Raw genomic sequence first — 17,267 nt, forward strand, 5'->3', positions numbered from 1 at the left:
TCTGATGACTGAAGATAACTGAATGAATGTTCATCTCCCTATGTAAAAATGTATTTTGAGATGATAAGGTATTTTGAGGGTTCCTACAACGTAGAAACTAGCAAGTATTTAGGATGCTACAGTACTGCATGTGCAATAGCCAGTGTTAGCACTGAAGGTGGTTCAGATTTCAAGATACAAACTCAGAGGCATGAAGTGCAATCTTAGTAATTTTTTCTATTATAAATATTAAACTGAAATCTTACAATTTATATAAAATCTTTACAATCTGTACACATTTTCAATCTTCTCAACATTAAACCAGTATTTTTTCAAGTTGCCACAGAGATCAGTTACATCAAAATAACAGATTGCTACTGTAACAAAAACATATTTCAAAAGAAGTTATGTAAGCTGCTTTAAAGGTAGCTGTGTTTAATCTGAATATGAACAGTAGATCTGCTTTTTTAATTGTTATGTTACTCTATTTAACTTTAAACCATCAGAATTCACACTTTATTTAAAAATAAGCAGTAGTTGGAGGGGAGGGCACTTGCATTTCCTTCCTTCCTTCCTGTATGTACATGAAACAGCTGAGCCTGGAGGAATAAAGGTGAGTGCTTCTCATTTAAATTAGCCATGACAAGATAAATGTCAATCCCAGTGTTTGCTAACATGACTTTTAAACAGCACTTAGTACTTTAATCTTTTTTCCTAGATAAAGCAACTTGAAAATTAATACAGATGTGAGTTTTGTTCAGTAGCTTTGTCAGTTTTAGCAGTATCCCTGCATTCAGTTTCTGCTATTACTCTTTCATGCAGCAGAAAGTCCCAAAAGAAAGAAGGGACTACCACTAAGAGAGGGGGAGGAAGAAAACTATAATAAGGGCCTTTGGGCAAACAGGGAACCTGAAGGATCTTTGAGAGCTCTGATGTTCTTCAGGTATCAACTGACTTCTTTGAAGCAGGAAGCCTTCGGCATACATGAAGCACCACGTATGTGTTCTGTAGGACATTTCTGCAAACAGATCCCTTTTAAGTTGTTCAGATTGTTTGTAGGAACAAGATGACAGCACAGCAGAACAGTAAGTTAGCGTTTAAGACTGTACAAATCTATGGTCATAACTTGATTTTCTGTATTAACACAGTAGTCTTTGGGCCAGCGGCTCATGTTTGGGAAATGTCTTTTTAAATAAGAGATTTTGTTCATGATCTCCACCCTCAGCACAGACAAAGTATATACAAATACACACAAATTCTATTAGAATCCAGAGGTTGGACTACAAGCACTCAGCTGCACAACAAGATTTATGAGTCTTGGCTGTTCTTCAGGGGTATTTTCAGAATACATGAAAATACATTCAACTTCTATCTTATCTTGTTTATTTTCATTATTGCAGAAACAAACTTGTACTTGCTAAATGCCTACTGAAATACACCTTACTGTAGTTTCCCTGAATAGAGAACAGAATCAAGAAGCTTACAGAAAACGGGCAAAGCAAGTTTGGAGACCTTGAAGCCATTCTGATTGCTTCATTGATCAAAGTGCAATTCCATGTTAATTATTAATAGTTCAGGTTTAGTGTATGAGGATAAAAGCTGCACGGTCTTCACAGCTGCTTGTTTTTGTCTTACACATGTCCATTATTTACAGTAAAGTAACAGAAAATCCACTACTACTAGTTCCCTCCCTTTGTTTTTACTAACACATGAAGATGCAAGCACAAAAGAAGTTCAAAACAAGAATTTAGACTCACTAAACTGGCAAGTAGTTTCAAATGGACTTTTTTTGTAATAAATAAAGCATTCATATACTTGATAAGGACTATAAATTGTGGATGGAACGTACATTTATACCACTTTGAACACAAAGCACACATGCTATTGTAATAAGTTGACTAAATTTCAATCTATAATGGACTTGTAACTTACAAGTTTTGAGGAGCATTAAGTGGACTAGATAAATGTATTGAAGTCCTAAGTTTCTGATGTTTAAATGTGTGATGACAAATCCCTGTTTGATAACACAAGCAAGTTTTATACAACAGTAAAGTGTACAGATCCTCTTGAGACACAAATGCAATTTTAAAATTGGCTATTCTGACAAGTAGATTTATCACTGACTTGAAAGACCATTTTGTTGTCTCGTAACAATACGTACACTTTGTAGCTTTAAGAAAACTCAGTTACCTCCCTAGCACCTTTTACTATACAAAATTTACACACAAAAGAGCACACTCATCTTGACTCTTTACCTAAAGTGCATATGAAATCTAGGAGAGCAAAAATGGAGAATCCTTTGCTAGAACCATAAGACATTAGGAGCTCTGGAAAACAGTAAATGTTGCCCTGGGATTACTGTACAGTTTCCCTCTTAACATGACCCTTGAGCTTATACTCAACAACAGTGCCCACTTTGACATGAGAGAAAAATAACCAGACAAGAAGTTATCCCTTAAGCCAGATAAGCAGGACTGTGTTCCAAGCCATGGCATGGAACATAAAAGTGGAAACAATATTCAATATAAACTCACTGTTGGCTCATCTATTTTACCTTAACAAAGGTAAGCATTTAAGTAGCAGGACATCTAAATCTGTGAAAGAGGTTTAAAAAACTTGTCAGTCTATCTTAAAGTCTAAGAATCAAATATCATTAGCTTAACTACTTTTTTTAATATTCTTGCTAAACTTTGGAAATAAAGATGACCGTTCATATCATGGTTTAATTGGTTTCAGCCAAAATGATCACTGTTTCTCTTAATGTAATATTTCTACAGTTTTACTTATATACTCAGCTTTATTGAAAGTTTGTTTCTACAAACCTAAATTTGGGCCAAATCTGAGGAGACACAGTCTCAGGAATATCTATCTACTTTGTCCGAACACTTGTAAAGTAAGATGTGCTGCTGGCAGCCAAGTCACTGGGCAATCCATGTTGTCTTAATCATGAACAGAAACTTCAGCAACAATGTCACTCCTCTTAAAAACAAACCCAGAAGAAACTATTTTCATGGAACGGATAATGCTAAATTACTTTAAAAAGTCAAAGAAAGTGGATTTATACATTTGGGAGTGTGTGATTAATAGTCAATGTATTGAGTAAAGAGACTATCTCTGTTTAACATCCTTCAGACTCTCTAGTTCACCTGGTAGAGCAGATTTATCACAACCCCTCCTTCAGTCTTTCTTACATTCTTCCATAGGAGATTTCCTCTCTTGTCTGCTAGGAGCAGTCTCTGTGTTGTAGGTTGTCCACTACATGGTTTCTTCTGTGGATTGTGAGAGATTCAATTGTTTTATGTGCCTGTTCCAGCTGGATCTTTAAACCTTCATTGTGTGCCTTTAAAATATTTCTTTCCTAAACAAAAAAACATAAAGAATGGTATTTTATTTTTAATTTGTCTCAGGACTGTCTGGTTTTATGTTTAGGTTGACTGGCATGAACGTTAAGTTGGTGTAGCTCTTATCAGTGGAATGGAACCAGTAACTTATTTGAATGTTTTCATAGTCACTGGTCTATCCTTTGTGTATACTTTTAGAACTTTCCAGCAGCTGACAGTTATGTCCACAAGCTGCATTTATCCACCCTCCTCTGCTCCTCTCTTAACAGCAGTAATCTAGGAGAAACCAGAACACAGCTCACACTTTTCTGCTCTACTAATGCAGAAACTGATGTACAGTAAGACATTAATTTGTAACATCAGATGCTCTTCAGTAATTGAGATCAGGATCTGCTGAGGGAGCAAGGATAAGTGTAAACTGTGGGACTGACATGAATGGGACATTTTAAAGAACCAGTGCTTACAATTGCATCCACACTTCACATCCTTGTCTATATTGAATGGACTGTTGACTGAAAGAGAAATGGTCTGTACTGGAAAATTCTTGCTAAATGTCTTAATCTCCGTCTTAATAAACCAATCATCTTTTGTAAAAGGTAAGCTCATATTATCAATAGCAAATGATACTTTGAAAGTTATACTGAGCATACAAAGATCAGGCTGTGGTCCTGTTTCTGGACTGTTTTCCTGTTTATCTATCTCAGAATAAAGACAGCAATGATTTAAGTATGAAAATAAATCCGCCTTTGTCCCTCATAGTCATATCTGGATCATTCTCATTGCATTGTTGATACTGTGATAGTTCTCTTTAATCTGTCTGGAAAGGTGTTTTTTTTCTACAAACCTGAATTTGGGCCAAATCTGAGGTGACAGCCTTATGAATAGCTACTTTGTCAGAACACTTGTAGAGTAAGGTGAGCCACAACTGGGCTGATGCAGGTGAAATCTAGCAAGAGGCATCATGTCTGTTCACAGGAAAATATCTTGGTGACTTAAAGTTATCAAAAAAAAGAAAGGATTCACTGTCAGTTGAACAAAAGCAGAGCCTCCCTCCCCGCCCCACCGCCCCCGGCCTTAGATATTCTGTCACTTAGGGGAGCAGAGGCTACCAAAAGCAGGAAGAAACTTAGGACTCTGTTACTTTACAGAATAACATGCTGTCCTAAGGGACTGGATTGTGATCATGTTCTTGCTTATAACTTTTAAGACTGACAGGGATCAGTGTAATCATAACAAGGGCTTCAAAATTTATTCCCTAAGCCCTACACTAGTGCTAAAATTTATGCTTGAAATGAAGCATTACTGGAGTTAAAGTGGCTAAGAATTTATGATGCTATTCATGGATTGTTCTGGAAATTAATTACACTGGAGTAGAGTCACAACTTCCCACTCAGCCACCCTGCCACCCCCCCCCTCCAACCAGAATTTGTTTCATCATGTATGTACCTGCTCAAGTTCCTGGTATGAGGGTTTACAGCTGTGATGCTCCTCCTTCTTTTTCTGGCTGGAGTCCTTGTTTTCCCATTTAACATATGCCTTTTTGCGGCCTAGAATTGGGCTTGGAAATGGGGATGGTGGAGCTAGCTGGAGATAAGGATTTTCTGGCATCTTATGTTCTTTCTTCTCAATCTGCCTACGAGATACATCGGCACCCAGCAGTACAGGATCAGTCTGTGTACCCTCATGAACCACAGATGGTTTCAATCTCACTGAGATTTTCTGAGCTGAGGAACCCATGAGCATAATGGTTCTGTCCTTGCTGTCTTCACTGTGTTCCACTACTTCTCCATTAGGAAATGTAAACAGTCCTTCTTCTTGACCTGTAGGTTATATATGATAAATTGAGTCAAGATCTTATCCCAGGAAAGGAGAAACAGACTCACAGTAATTAAACATGGTTTTAATAAATAAACATATTCTTTTTATATTAATTGCTCTCCAAAATAGGTATCACTGGAAGTTTCTTACCACTGTGTCTCTTGAAAATCTTTGCATGTCTCGGTAACATAAATATGGATCAGCAAGAGGAAAACCAAGTGTACCATCAAGATTAGCTAGAGGAAAGCTTCTAGATGGCTATGGGGTTTTATACAGACCATCAATCTTAGTGATTGGGCTGCAAAATTAAGCCTGGGTGTTAGTTCAGTGTTACCATAACTTGCAACTGTAAGACAAAACTTACCCTCTTCATAAAGGTGAAATAATGAATTTTTTAATTTTACACTGCTTTTGTATAGGTCATCCTAAACTACTTTTACTTGTGCAGTTAAAAGGGGTGGGGGGAAGAACCCACAATGTTAGAAGCAGTGGGCAAAAGATATGATTAAAGGATTTTAACAAGATCTGTTTCAGATAAAGTAACTTCTGTCACTGGGAAGAAAACAAAATAAGACTGCATATTCACACACATGAGGGGAAAGAAAAGAGTCAGTCCAGTAGCTGCTGCAGGCTCTGGGGAATTACATGAGGATATGGATGAACAGATGAGGCTTACACCTTCAACGAAGACCTAAATTCTCATTCTTTGACATGATATAGCCTTGAGAGGTACAGCATTCTGGCACACTGGGTGATATGGGGCAACACACTGCAGCTCAACCTCTCTATAAGCATGACATCCCATGAGATGGTTACTACGCAGTGCTGCAGCCATGGCAGGTGCCGTCTTAGAGATGCATGTGGTCAGTTATCAAGAGAAATTGGCTGCATTGTGCTAATAGAAAGCCTAAGATGGAATCCAGCACTATGAATCTTAAATACAACACAGAAGATGGATATCGAAGTGACAAGAAGTAGATTTGAAGAACATTAGATAAAGGCAGGAGAGAAATTCAAAGCAAGTGAGTATTGAGAGATTTGGAACACAAAATTCAAAACAAAAGTAGCCTGACATCTTAATCAAGGACAGTGTTTTCTCCTTCGGAAGTCTACAAGGTAATACACAGTATGAAAAGTTTATACACCTTTCATGCAAACTTTATACAGATGTAGAAGAAAAGAACAGAGAGTAGATTTCTGACTGAATGAAAGATGGACAGATGAAGAGGAGTAGTAGATTCAGCTGCTGAAGTGGAAAAATTAAATACAATTAGCTCCTGATCTTCCTAGTACACAGATACGTAAGTAAACTGACTTTATAAACTCCACATTACAATCCAAGTCAGAACTGTAACAGTGCAGTGGTCGCTTAATGTGACAACAGTGGTAAAAACTGCTGAGTGTGCTAAGACCAGCTAGTCACAAGACGAGAATCAAAGGAACCTGTCAGCTGTTCAGTTCCTCACATCTAGCTCTCATGAGACAAGATTCAACCAGTTTTTGTGGCATTCGTGCACCACACATTATGTCATGTGACAAGAGATCTCCCAGAAAGGGAGCCTTTCGTTACTCAGACAAGAACTGGAATGGTGTTACTTGGTACAGGCTCACGGCTGGTTGTACTTTATATGTTGATTAAACCCTGAAAGTTAACTAACAAAACCTAAGCTGATGCTGTACAACTCAGCTTTAAAAGGAAAAGGAGCAAAGGAAAGACTATCTAGATCTTTTGATCTTTTTAATGGGATCTTTTCTCACCATGGAATTGCTCTTTGACTCCTACTGGGCAGAGGCTTGAAGCAAGAGCAGATGTTGGGCTGCTGTCCGGAATTGATGTTTTGGGTCTTCGCTTGCACTCTATCACAACCAGGTCTTTGCATTGCTTGTGACAGTTCATTCCACAGTCTATAAACAAAACAGAGTTTACATGATTCGGTGGCTCTGCTGTAGCATCTAAGATCAGTTCTTACACTGTGTTGCCTCCTAAAGAAGCAAGAAAGCTTCTTTGGTGTTCTATACATGTGTTACCTGTAACAGCATACATCTTGTAAACAGACCAATGACATCCCTTTGCTATATACACAGAAAACACCTTTTCATTGTGAAAATACAAAACAGCAACATTCAGTCGCAACAGCATTCTGACTATAGGATTTGCAGAGAAAGCAGATACCTATATGAGGAAGAAAACTCTGCAAAATACATACTGTGTATGTGCTGCACAGTCTTCACAGTGTTGGTGTTTCAGCCCATTGGAATAGAAGGGTCTGTTCCCAAATTTGAATTCAGTGATGTTTTGCAAAGGGTTAAAGCTGTCAGTTATGAGTTCCTTCACCTTTGCATTTCTTCTGGACCATATGTCTGACACACTATTCCTGAATCAGTTTTCTCTCTGAGAGGTCAGATTAAATAGGTCCATAGACATAGCAATGGATCTCTGGATTATCAGATTATTACCATCAATTATAGATCAAAATTAACAAAGTATGAAGTCTTACCTTTGCATCTGTATCCTTGTTTAATGACTCCCCATAGCTGACATTCAAACAAACAGAAAGACTTAGCATTAATATATCTATCTGCACATTGATAATGGATAAAAATCCACGAAAAGCTCCACTCATTTCTAAGATCTGAGCACCTGCAGAATATCTTGGTTTCCTATCGTTTTAATGTTACGGTCAAAATATGAACTATTTACCTCTTTAGCGTAAGATATTTAAGAATATTTTATTTGTTCCTCAATCACAAACAGAATACCTTGACCTAGTCTGTAACGAGTACATCAGCAGACCTGACAGCCCCCAGAGAAGTTGTGGAGCTGGAACAGATGGAAAATTCTATCTCAGCACCCTTGTTTGATCCCAGCTGAACCGGGGATTGGTAGGACAGTCAGTTTTACTAAATCTCTCTTTGTCACAGGCAGGGGGCATGCCATATCTGTACCAGGACATGAGTTCTAACAGCCCCAAGGAGTGGAAGGCTCTGGATTTGGAAGTCTTGTCTGAGACTCTCTGGTGACACAACCAAACACCACAAGGTGGGAGCCATGTTTAAATAGGTAATAGTACTGCAAGAGGAGCATAAAGGGTGCCTTAAATAGCAACACCAGCCAGAAGCCTAGTGTTCCATATAGCTTCACCGGTGTTTTATATAGATCCATTTCTGTATATGACACATAGTGATTATGAGATTTAAAAAAGGCATTATTCCAAGCAGTTTTAACATAATTTACTAAAAAGTAAGCTTACAAATCCAGCACAGTTGTCGCAGAATGTAGGTCTCAAGTAAGTGGTCTCTTGGAAGCTGTGAGCAAAGCCAAGTCCTAATTTGGAATAGATTGAGCTAGCCCTCATAAAGTAGGCTGTTATTTCATCCCTGCTAATCAGACCTTCCCTGAAAATAAACAAGAGAAGCTGTTTGTGAGACACACATTTTCTTAACAGCATAAGGAGAATTAAACATATGTTTCTTCACAATTTAAAATGGAAATAGTTTCACGGGCCAAAACCTGCAGTGATCTCAGTAATCTTGTTGACTGCTCCCAAAGTCTACAGAAACTTATCTACACATTAAAAATGCAGCCTGTAAGGATAAATGAAATATCTGCACATGCGATGCAACCTCAAAACTACTTCATAGAAAATCTCTGAATAATCACTATTGTGTTTTTCCATGCTTCAATATGTTAAGAAAAATGTTCTTAAATTGACCAAAGTATATGTTTGCCAATTCTCTATTTTTGAGGAACACGTTCATTTTAGGAAAGTTCCTTAGTAGTATATACTGAATATCATTAAAATTTTTATTTTTTTTTTCTATTATCAGTTCTTCCTCCTCTATCTGCCTGGTTACAACTTCTGTAAGCTCATACAGGTGACATTCACAACACACTTAGAAAATGGTTTTGTCATATTTTCACTTCTATTTGGGGGTGAAGAGGATGATTTTACCACTGTAATGACACAAATAAAATCTAAACACAAAACCCCCAAAAGCCCTCCAAAAAAACATGCTACAAAGTTGATAAGCAGGACTAGGTACTCACCAGTCCTTAGCCATTACACAAAATGAGAAAGGAAAACTGGCAGCTATCTTCTCAAATTCTTCCTGGGAAATGTATCCATCCTGATCATGGTCATAATTTTTGAAGACAGACTGTGCAAGGTAATATTACAACAGTTTATAAGGAGAACGGACTGAATTACCACTCTAGAAAGTCTCCACAATATTTATGGATTTCCTCTCCCACTATCTATTAAACAGTGCCAACAGTCTAACTGCCTTTTTTGACTGAGATTAAAGAAACACTAGGGTATCTTGATTTGTAGCAAAATGTAGATAAGTCAACATAGGCTGGACTAAACACTTCACTACACAGTCACATCTCTTTTTCAGTTTTGCTTTAAGATCATTATGTCCATGTCTACATATACAACTTGTACTAAATCAATTAGTCTTCTCAGTGGCGATCTCTGCAGCTAAATCAATGTAGCTGTCTGGTTTATTTCATCAGGTGAATGTTATGTGAAAAGTAGTTATATGACAGAATTGTCATGTAGACACCCATTTCCACATTACTGTTTGTCTCTCGCCCTAAGGCAAGGAGCACCCCTAGGCCAAATTTAGAAATGTATTCCAAACCAGCATGTATCAAAGGATACCTAGCAAAATTAGAAGTGTCTAGAAGGAGAAGAGATGAAGCAAGGATGCAAAGACAAAGTCTTTTCCTCTCTCTGTCATTTTCAGAATCAATCACCTGAGTTTACTGAATGATTTCCAGAAAAGCAGGTGACCCATACGAGAGAAGAAGCAATGGCTGCTAGTGGCTAAAGCCACTGAGAGGCCCAGTTTCAGACCAAATAACATGATGTTGGAATCCCTTCTACAGATGGACTCCCTGACTCCTTGGAAGAATGTCACTGGCATTCACACTCCCTGCTGGTTCCTTAGACATTTAAGGAATCTCCTTCCATGCCTCATCAGCCACTGCTGCTATTTACAGCTATGCAGAAATACCTGTTTACGAGGACAGGTGTGCTTACAAACTCAGCACAGCTTTGAATGAGTCCAGTATTTTTTCCCTTCTTTCTACCTCCTCATACCTAGAGATTAAGGCTATGAGTGAAATGTAAGGTAAATGGGCCAACCATACTTACATCAACCATCCTCTGAACATGTTTGCTGATGGTTTTTGGATCAGGTTTTGGTGCTATTCCTGAGGCCCAGTCTGCAACTACTGGTGGTCTGGAAGGTGTCAAAGGCTAGAATAAATTGAATGGAACTTCATTAGTACCACATGGAAAGATTTTCTGGATTACACTTCTGTCATTTGTGACAAATGGCCTCTTGGACCCAACATTATACTTTTGATAATTACATGGCACTTCAGAGTAAGCTCTTCCCTGAACTGTCCAAAACAGTGGCTGTTCCTTCAATTATTACAGTTCACCAATAGCCCTGTAAATTCACAAATTTTTCCATATTTATAAAACAGGAACAAAACTACAATATAACACTCATGGGTTTCATCACTTAAATCACGTAAGAATTCTTCATTTAAAAGAATCAGTAGCAATTGCGCAGATAGAGACATGACATCAGGCTCAACACAAGTAACTTCATTCGTGTTTGTGTTCATATTATAAAACCTGATATGGTGTCAATTCTCCCATATATTCTAGCTTAGGTTTCATTATCAACTAAACAATTTATTCTTTAACAGATTTTGCTCAGTCTATAAAGGTGAAATGTTTTCAATTTAGCATAAAATAAAATTAATGCAAGGGATAAGTTATGTTAATCATTAAATTTATGGTCTTTTTCACTTAGACTCTGTAAAAGCCCTTACAGCAGCTCGGTGACTTCGTGGCTCTCGCGCATATGAAAGCTCATAAATTTCATCTTCTGTGTAGTAAAGATCAAGGGACAGCTGCAATCAAACACAAAATTAGTTTAATTCCAAACCAGTCACTGCCCCTTGATAAACCTGTTCCCAGTGTGCATGAGTGTTTTTTTGAGGGTTTTTAATTTTGGTAGCCCCTAGGAAAAACGCATGTGAGCTGCGCAGGTGTTCACCGTGACTTAAAAGGGGTACATTTCTAAATTCCTGACTGTTATTGCCATTATCTGGAAATCTGTATCATTACACAGCCACAGTCATCAGCACAGGAAGTGACTGTAGGCATAATTAGCAGTCAGTTAATAAGTAACCTGAAAAAACACATTACTCCCATAATATTCAAGTGGTCTGTTGTGCAGCTAAGCACAAAAGCACCATTCCAATGAAACTGTCCCTCAAGTCAAATTCTCAGAAAACTCCTGTTTAAACTTGTCATATTTATCCAAACCAGCTGTGGTTGACTGTATTGAACTAAGAAGTACATGATGAAGATAAAAGATAGGCTTGAATATATTTAGTGAGAACCCTTAGCTCCCAATGGCAATTACATACAGCGAGAAATATTACAGCTGGATATATAAAGGAAATAGAAAAAATCGTCAAATTTATACTTTTGCTTTTGCATATGTCCTGGAAAATAGTATAGCAGATACAAATTTCAAGCTGAGATTAAAGACTGGTAAGATTTTTAACTATTTGCATGAAAACACACGAGACACGATTGAATAGAAAACCCAGACATAAATATGTTACAAGCCTCAATCTATGGCAAGCCCAAAGAAAGTATAAACTTGTTAAGAGAGTCAACACTACTGTAGTCATAGGTATATAAACTAGAAATCAAAATATGCTATTTTAACCAATTAATAACCTTATTTAAATTGCACACATGCAACAACTGCAAACATTACTGTTGTAGTCATAATAGTGAATAATTTTAGATTCTTAGGGAAATAAAAGTAGTTTCTGACACTCAAAAACAAAAGTTCAAATGCTGCTTCAATGAATTTTTGACTTATGTATGGAGTTATTAATACCTCTTCAAACTGATTTGCCTGCTACCAGGAAAGCTGATGACTAAAGGAAACAGAAGGAGAAAGACTGTTGGAAAAATCCAGGAACAAACGGGAAAGTTATGTGCCCTGAAATATTAGCAGATTAGAAGATCCTACTCTGAAATGAAGTATATCTCTTAATTTATATCCTGTCATATATAGCATATATAATAAACATTTCCTTGCCTTATAGAAAGAATTGTAAGCATACTGCTGAACTGGCACTTCTACCATTGCTGCCAGATAAATCAGTATCACTAACTTTTTCCTCTTCTATTATTGTACGTTCCATTGAGGAAAGAAAAATCTTACAATATTACGTATTTATAATTAATAGAATTCTCTACTTAGTCGCTTGAGAGGCATATGAAATTATTTTTTCAATTGAGGTATTTACCTCATCTAACAGACTTACTGTAAGTAAATGAACAAGGTCCATATTAGCCTCCAGGGGAAGTGGCATTTCCTGAAGTTGTATCAGCTCATTTATGTGGTTATACAGAGAGTATAGTTTGTATATGTTAATTTTTTTGTCCTCTAAGTAGTCTGGCATGCCCTCATAAAGTGATATCAAGTCTTTCAGGTGGACCCCAAGTATTGGGATCTTAAAGTTACTGCACTCATTATAGGCACGTCGGTAACTATCATAATTTCTGTATGATGAAAGCAGTTCCGTCATTTCATTAAACACCTAAAAATAAAGCAAAAAAAAAATCAAAATTGGTTACTGGTTTTATTCTGGTCACACAGCACAAAAATTTCCCATGTTATTAATATTAGGTTTACTTGCAATGACTCTTGAAATGCTTTTTAAAGCTTTAGGTTTCAAATGAAATCTAGGTATTTGCCTCACCTAATTTAACTATCTAGAACATATAATAGATAATATTATATATTATAATAATATAATAATATTATAATAATAGATAATATTATAGTATATAATGTGGGAAGAGCAGCATTAATGCTGGTAAAAGAAATAGGATCCTCTCAGATCAAGGGGATGTGTATGTAGATGATGCATAGCACAAGCTCTCTGACCTCCATAAAAGCCATCATCTTCACCTTAAAATGTGGAATGCACTTCTTCAGCTTCCAGGTCAACAGCTGGAATTGCTGGAATTGGAAAGTCTTGGCAGAGAAACCCTACATTGTGATATGGTCCCATCACAGCATGACCAGAACTCCTACTACAGTTCAAGGTGGCACATCTGTGCTTTTAAGAAAACTTATTTTTTCCATGGAAATGAAGAAAAATCAGAATATTTGACTTGTTGTAAAGACTAAATGAATCTCAAGTCTAGCAGTATAAATATTTCCCTTGTGTAAAACCATACAGGTACTGATTCTTAACCTTATAAAATCAATGGACTGATATTTTCTTGTGGAAGTTCCGACTAACCCCTTGATTTTTAACCTTTGCCAACAATTCGTTATTGTTAAATTTTAAAGTGTGTTCTAAAGACACTAATTAAGAGCCTTTATTTACTTGCTTTCTGTTCGTGTTTGTATACAATATGTTGCCATAAAGAAGTTATTCATATGATGGACACATAGGTAGTCCACTTCTTGTAATGACAAAATTTTTAAAACAATACGCTTCTAATATAAGCTTGATAACTGGTTTTTATAGAACATGAGAGCTGCAACAATTATCAGTAGGAGGTCATATTTCTGGTCTATACTTCAGGTATGCACTGTTCATTCAAACTGATTATGCTGTGATCAAAACAGGTTCATTAGATACCTATACAAAATCTTTCAGGCTCTAAACAAGATAAAATAATACAGCATATTAATCTCTGAAGAAGCTATTCCACTGCTAAAAAATATGGTTTTCTTCACAGTTTTAGTAGGAAGTATCTCAAAAAAAATGTATCTGTATTCCACAAGAATTCAAACGGAAATTACAACTGATTCCTAACATCGCACTGTATTGTAACACGTGCATACTAGGACTAAGTTTGCTCACGTCTGAACTAGATAAAATCTGTCCCAGAGAAATCAGATAAATAAAACCAGTCCTTTCAGTTTTAAACTCAAAATGCAGAGCTCTGTGCTAGCATTCATAGACTCGAGAGGGTCAATGTCGCAAGCAATCACAATAGTTTTTTTCCTCAAATGTTCTAGGATCCAATCCTCTGCTTTTGTCTTTGAATGCTATTCTGTACAACTGCAAATAAATGAAAATGCAGCTTGTCGCATCTGAGTATTCAAAGAGAAACTTTAGAGAAGCTATAGAAATTTTGAAGAAAAGTGGGGTTGGAATTGTAGGAGTAACTGGTACCGTAGAGTTGAAATAACAAAGAAAACTCCTCCAAAACCAAAGGAATTCTTTCTTTTTTTTTTTTTTCTCTCCTGGTTTTCTCTCCATCTTGTTCAACGAAATAAGACTGGTTTTTTGTGTGTGCAGCAACAAAAAAAGTTAAAGGCCATCTTTGTAAAACTTAAGAGGAGTGATACCAACCTTAATTACATCATGAGGAACACATGAGCTTGTTTCCTTGAGTCTGGAAATTGAGCTGTGACAGAGACCTCCTATCACTGCCATTAATGTATTGAAGTTTTGCAGCTGGTGGAGCTTCTGTGTTGACACACCCAAAAACACAGTATTATTTTTTAAAGTTCAAGTTGTTCACTACACACATCCAAATTCTACATTTCCTCTACCGTCTTCCTCTAAAGTCTTACAAGTTTTGTGCCAATATGCATTTTGGTAATGAGCTGTGATTTTACTGGGTGCAACATACTTATTCTACTGTTATTAGATATTAATTCTGAAGATACACTAAATCTTCAAAGTACTTCCTCAGTACTTCTCCCTCTTCCCACAGCCCGCCACAACTAGGAAACGCTGCCTATTATCTTCATTATGATTGCAGTTGAATTAGTATGCAAAGATTACCAATAGGACCATATCTCTTCTTCCACCCAGTAAGGCATATCTAGTAGAAATGCTTCTAATTATGGCCAAAGGCATAATAGTGGTTCATGCTTTGGAAAGGGACACAGTCACAGCTTGGAATCTCACTAGCTGATTCAAAAGTAAGACTAGTTTTTCAGTGAAACCAGGTGGGTTATTTTAGAATGAATATGAGAAAGTAATGGTGCCATAATATCTGAATAGCTGATATGAAGCCACAGCATACACAAATGTGCATGCTGTATGTATGAACCAGGAGACCAGTACCAACACTCCCAGCCGACCCTACAGTAGCAGCACGGGAAGAACACCTTAAGGGCTGTATCAGAGAAAGACGAAATAAACATACACATGTCACAGAATCACAGAATCACAGAATCCCAAGGGTTGGAAGGGACCTCAAAAGATCATCTAGTCCAACCCCCCTGCAAGAGCAGGGTAACCTACAGTACATCACACAGGAACTTGTCCAGGCGGGCCTTGAATATCTCCAGTGTAGGAGACTCCACAACCCCCCTGGGCAACCTGTTCCAGTGCTCTGTCACTCTTACAGTAAAGAAGTTCTTCCTGATGTTAACGTGGAACTTCCTATGCTCCAGTTTACACCCATTGCCCCTTGTCCTATCACTGGATATCACTGAAAAAAGCCTAGCTCCATCATCCTGACACCCACCCTTTACATATTTGTAAACATTGATGAGGTCACCCCTCAGTCTCCTCTTCTCCAAGCTAAAGAGACCCAGCTCCCTCAGCCTCTCCTCATAAGGGAGATGTTCCACTCCCTTAATCATCTTTGTGGCTCTGCGCTGGACTCCTTCAAGCAATTCCCTGTCCTTCTTGAACAGAGGGGCCCAGAACTGGACGCAATATTCCAGATGCGGCCTCACCAAGGCTGAGTAGAGGGGGAGGAGAACCTCTCTTGACCTACTAACCACTCCCTTTCTAATGCACCCTAAGATGCCATTTGCCTTCTTGGCCACAAGAGCACATTGCTGGCTCATGGTCATCCTCCTATCCACCAGGACCCCCAGGTCCCTTTCCCCTTCACTACTTTCCAGCAGGTCAACCCCCAACCTGTACTGGTACATGGGGTTGTTCTTCCCCAGATGCAAGACTCTACACTTGCCCTTGTTAAATTTCATCAAGTTTCTCCCCGCCCAACTCTCCAGCCTGTCCAGGTCTCGCTGAATGGCAGCACAGTCCTCTGGTGTGTCAGCCACTCCTCCCAGTTTTGTGTCATCAGCAAACTTGCTGAGGGTGCACTCAGTTCCCTCATCCAGGTCATTGATGAAAATATTAAACAGCACCGGTCCCAGCACCGACCCCTGAGGGACTCCACTAGTCACAGACCTCCAGCTAGATTCTGCGCCATTGACCACAACTCTCTGCCTTCTTCCTTTCAACCAGTTCTCGATCCACCTCACTACTTGATCGTCAAGCCCACACTTCTTTAGCTTATCTATGAGGATGCTGTGGGAGACAGTATCAAATGCCTTACTGAAATCAAGAAAAACCACATCTACCGCTCTACCATCATAAAAGATTTAACTGACCTGTGCAACATGAATGAACTTGATGAACACTTCAGCCCGAAGCTGTGGTGTTGGTCTGCTGAGAACCATTAGCTGCACCCACTGAGAGATACCATTGCAAAGAGCAATTGATCTTTCCATTGTTGGATTCTCCTTCACACAGCTATTCACAATGTAGTTCTGATAATCTGAGAACTTAAAAAAACACCAACCAAACAAACAAACCAAACCAAAACAAAAAAAAACAAACAAAACAAAGAGTGTAAATGAAAACTCGTATACCTCATAATCTGTGTGCAGATAAAGGCCTGCTTTTTAAATGAAATATGCAAGATATATTTTACACCTTAAATATCCACAAGACTGAATTTTCTCCTTGGTCAAAGCTTTGTTCAGTTCAAGGCAGAAGGCTTCAACTAATTGAATTAGCTGAAAGCATCTTTTTTCCCATAATTTGTATCACACCATTTACATCATATGTATCTCAGGAGCCTCGACTCTCATAAAATTTAGGATGATGGCTATCCTCCCAGCTCAGTGGCTCCTTAGATTCACTGAATCTAGGCTTCAACAGGGAAGGTTAAACTGATTTTAAAGTGTAATCTAGTAACTCAGTGATAGTTTAAGGAAATTAAGTGTTCAGTTTACGTATGTAGGTCACACTTCTGAATTAAGCTATACTAATACAAAAAGCAAGCTCAATGAGATTAATATAAA

The 17,267-nt window shown here is 37.8% G+C and overlaps 1 protein-coding gene across 4 annotated transcripts in view; it reads right to left on the reverse strand.

The window, feature by feature from the left end:
• Positions 1 to 196: 196 nt before the first annotated feature.
• Positions 197 to 17,267, reverse strand: part of RASGRP1 (RAS guanyl releasing protein 1) — a 44,312-nt gene continuing 27,241 nt past the window's right edge. The window contains exons 7-18 of one of the 4 annotated variants that reach the window (XR_010614142.1): positions 16,572 to 16,745; positions 14,563 to 14,679; positions 12,511 to 12,786; positions 10,990 to 11,070; positions 10,298 to 10,402; positions 9,187 to 9,296; positions 8,390 to 8,534; positions 7,637 to 7,673; positions 6,897 to 7,043; positions 4,767 to 5,140; positions 4,165 to 4,311; positions 3,251 to 3,337 (exon numbers count right to left, since the gene is read on the reverse strand). Coding sequence is in view for 2 of the 4 variants with exons in the window: in XM_065686617.1 (XP_065542689.1) it covers positions 3,203 to 3,337; positions 4,767 to 5,140; positions 6,897 to 7,043; positions 7,637 to 7,673; positions 8,390 to 8,534; positions 9,187 to 9,296; positions 10,298 to 10,402; positions 10,990 to 11,070; positions 12,511 to 12,786; positions 14,563 to 14,679; positions 16,572 to 16,745 (1,701 nt within the window). In the remaining 2 variants the exon portion in view is untranslated. Of the gene's footprint in view, positions 3,338 to 4,163; positions 4,312 to 4,766; positions 5,141 to 6,896; positions 7,044 to 7,636; positions 7,674 to 8,389; positions 8,535 to 9,186; positions 9,297 to 10,297; positions 10,403 to 10,989; positions 11,071 to 12,510; positions 12,787 to 14,562; positions 14,680 to 16,571; positions 16,746 to 17,267 lie in introns of those variants that run through there. The other 3 variants (XR_010614143.1, XM_065686617.1, XM_065686618.1) reach the window with 3 other exon arrangements.

Source organism: Lathamus discolor, chromosome 6, assembly GCF_037157495.1.
Source record: "Lathamus discolor isolate bLatDis1 chromosome 6, bLatDis1.hap1, whole genome shotgun sequence".
NCBI classification, from domain to species: domain Eukaryota; kingdom Metazoa; phylum Chordata; class Aves; order Psittaciformes; family Psittacidae; genus Lathamus; species Lathamus discolor.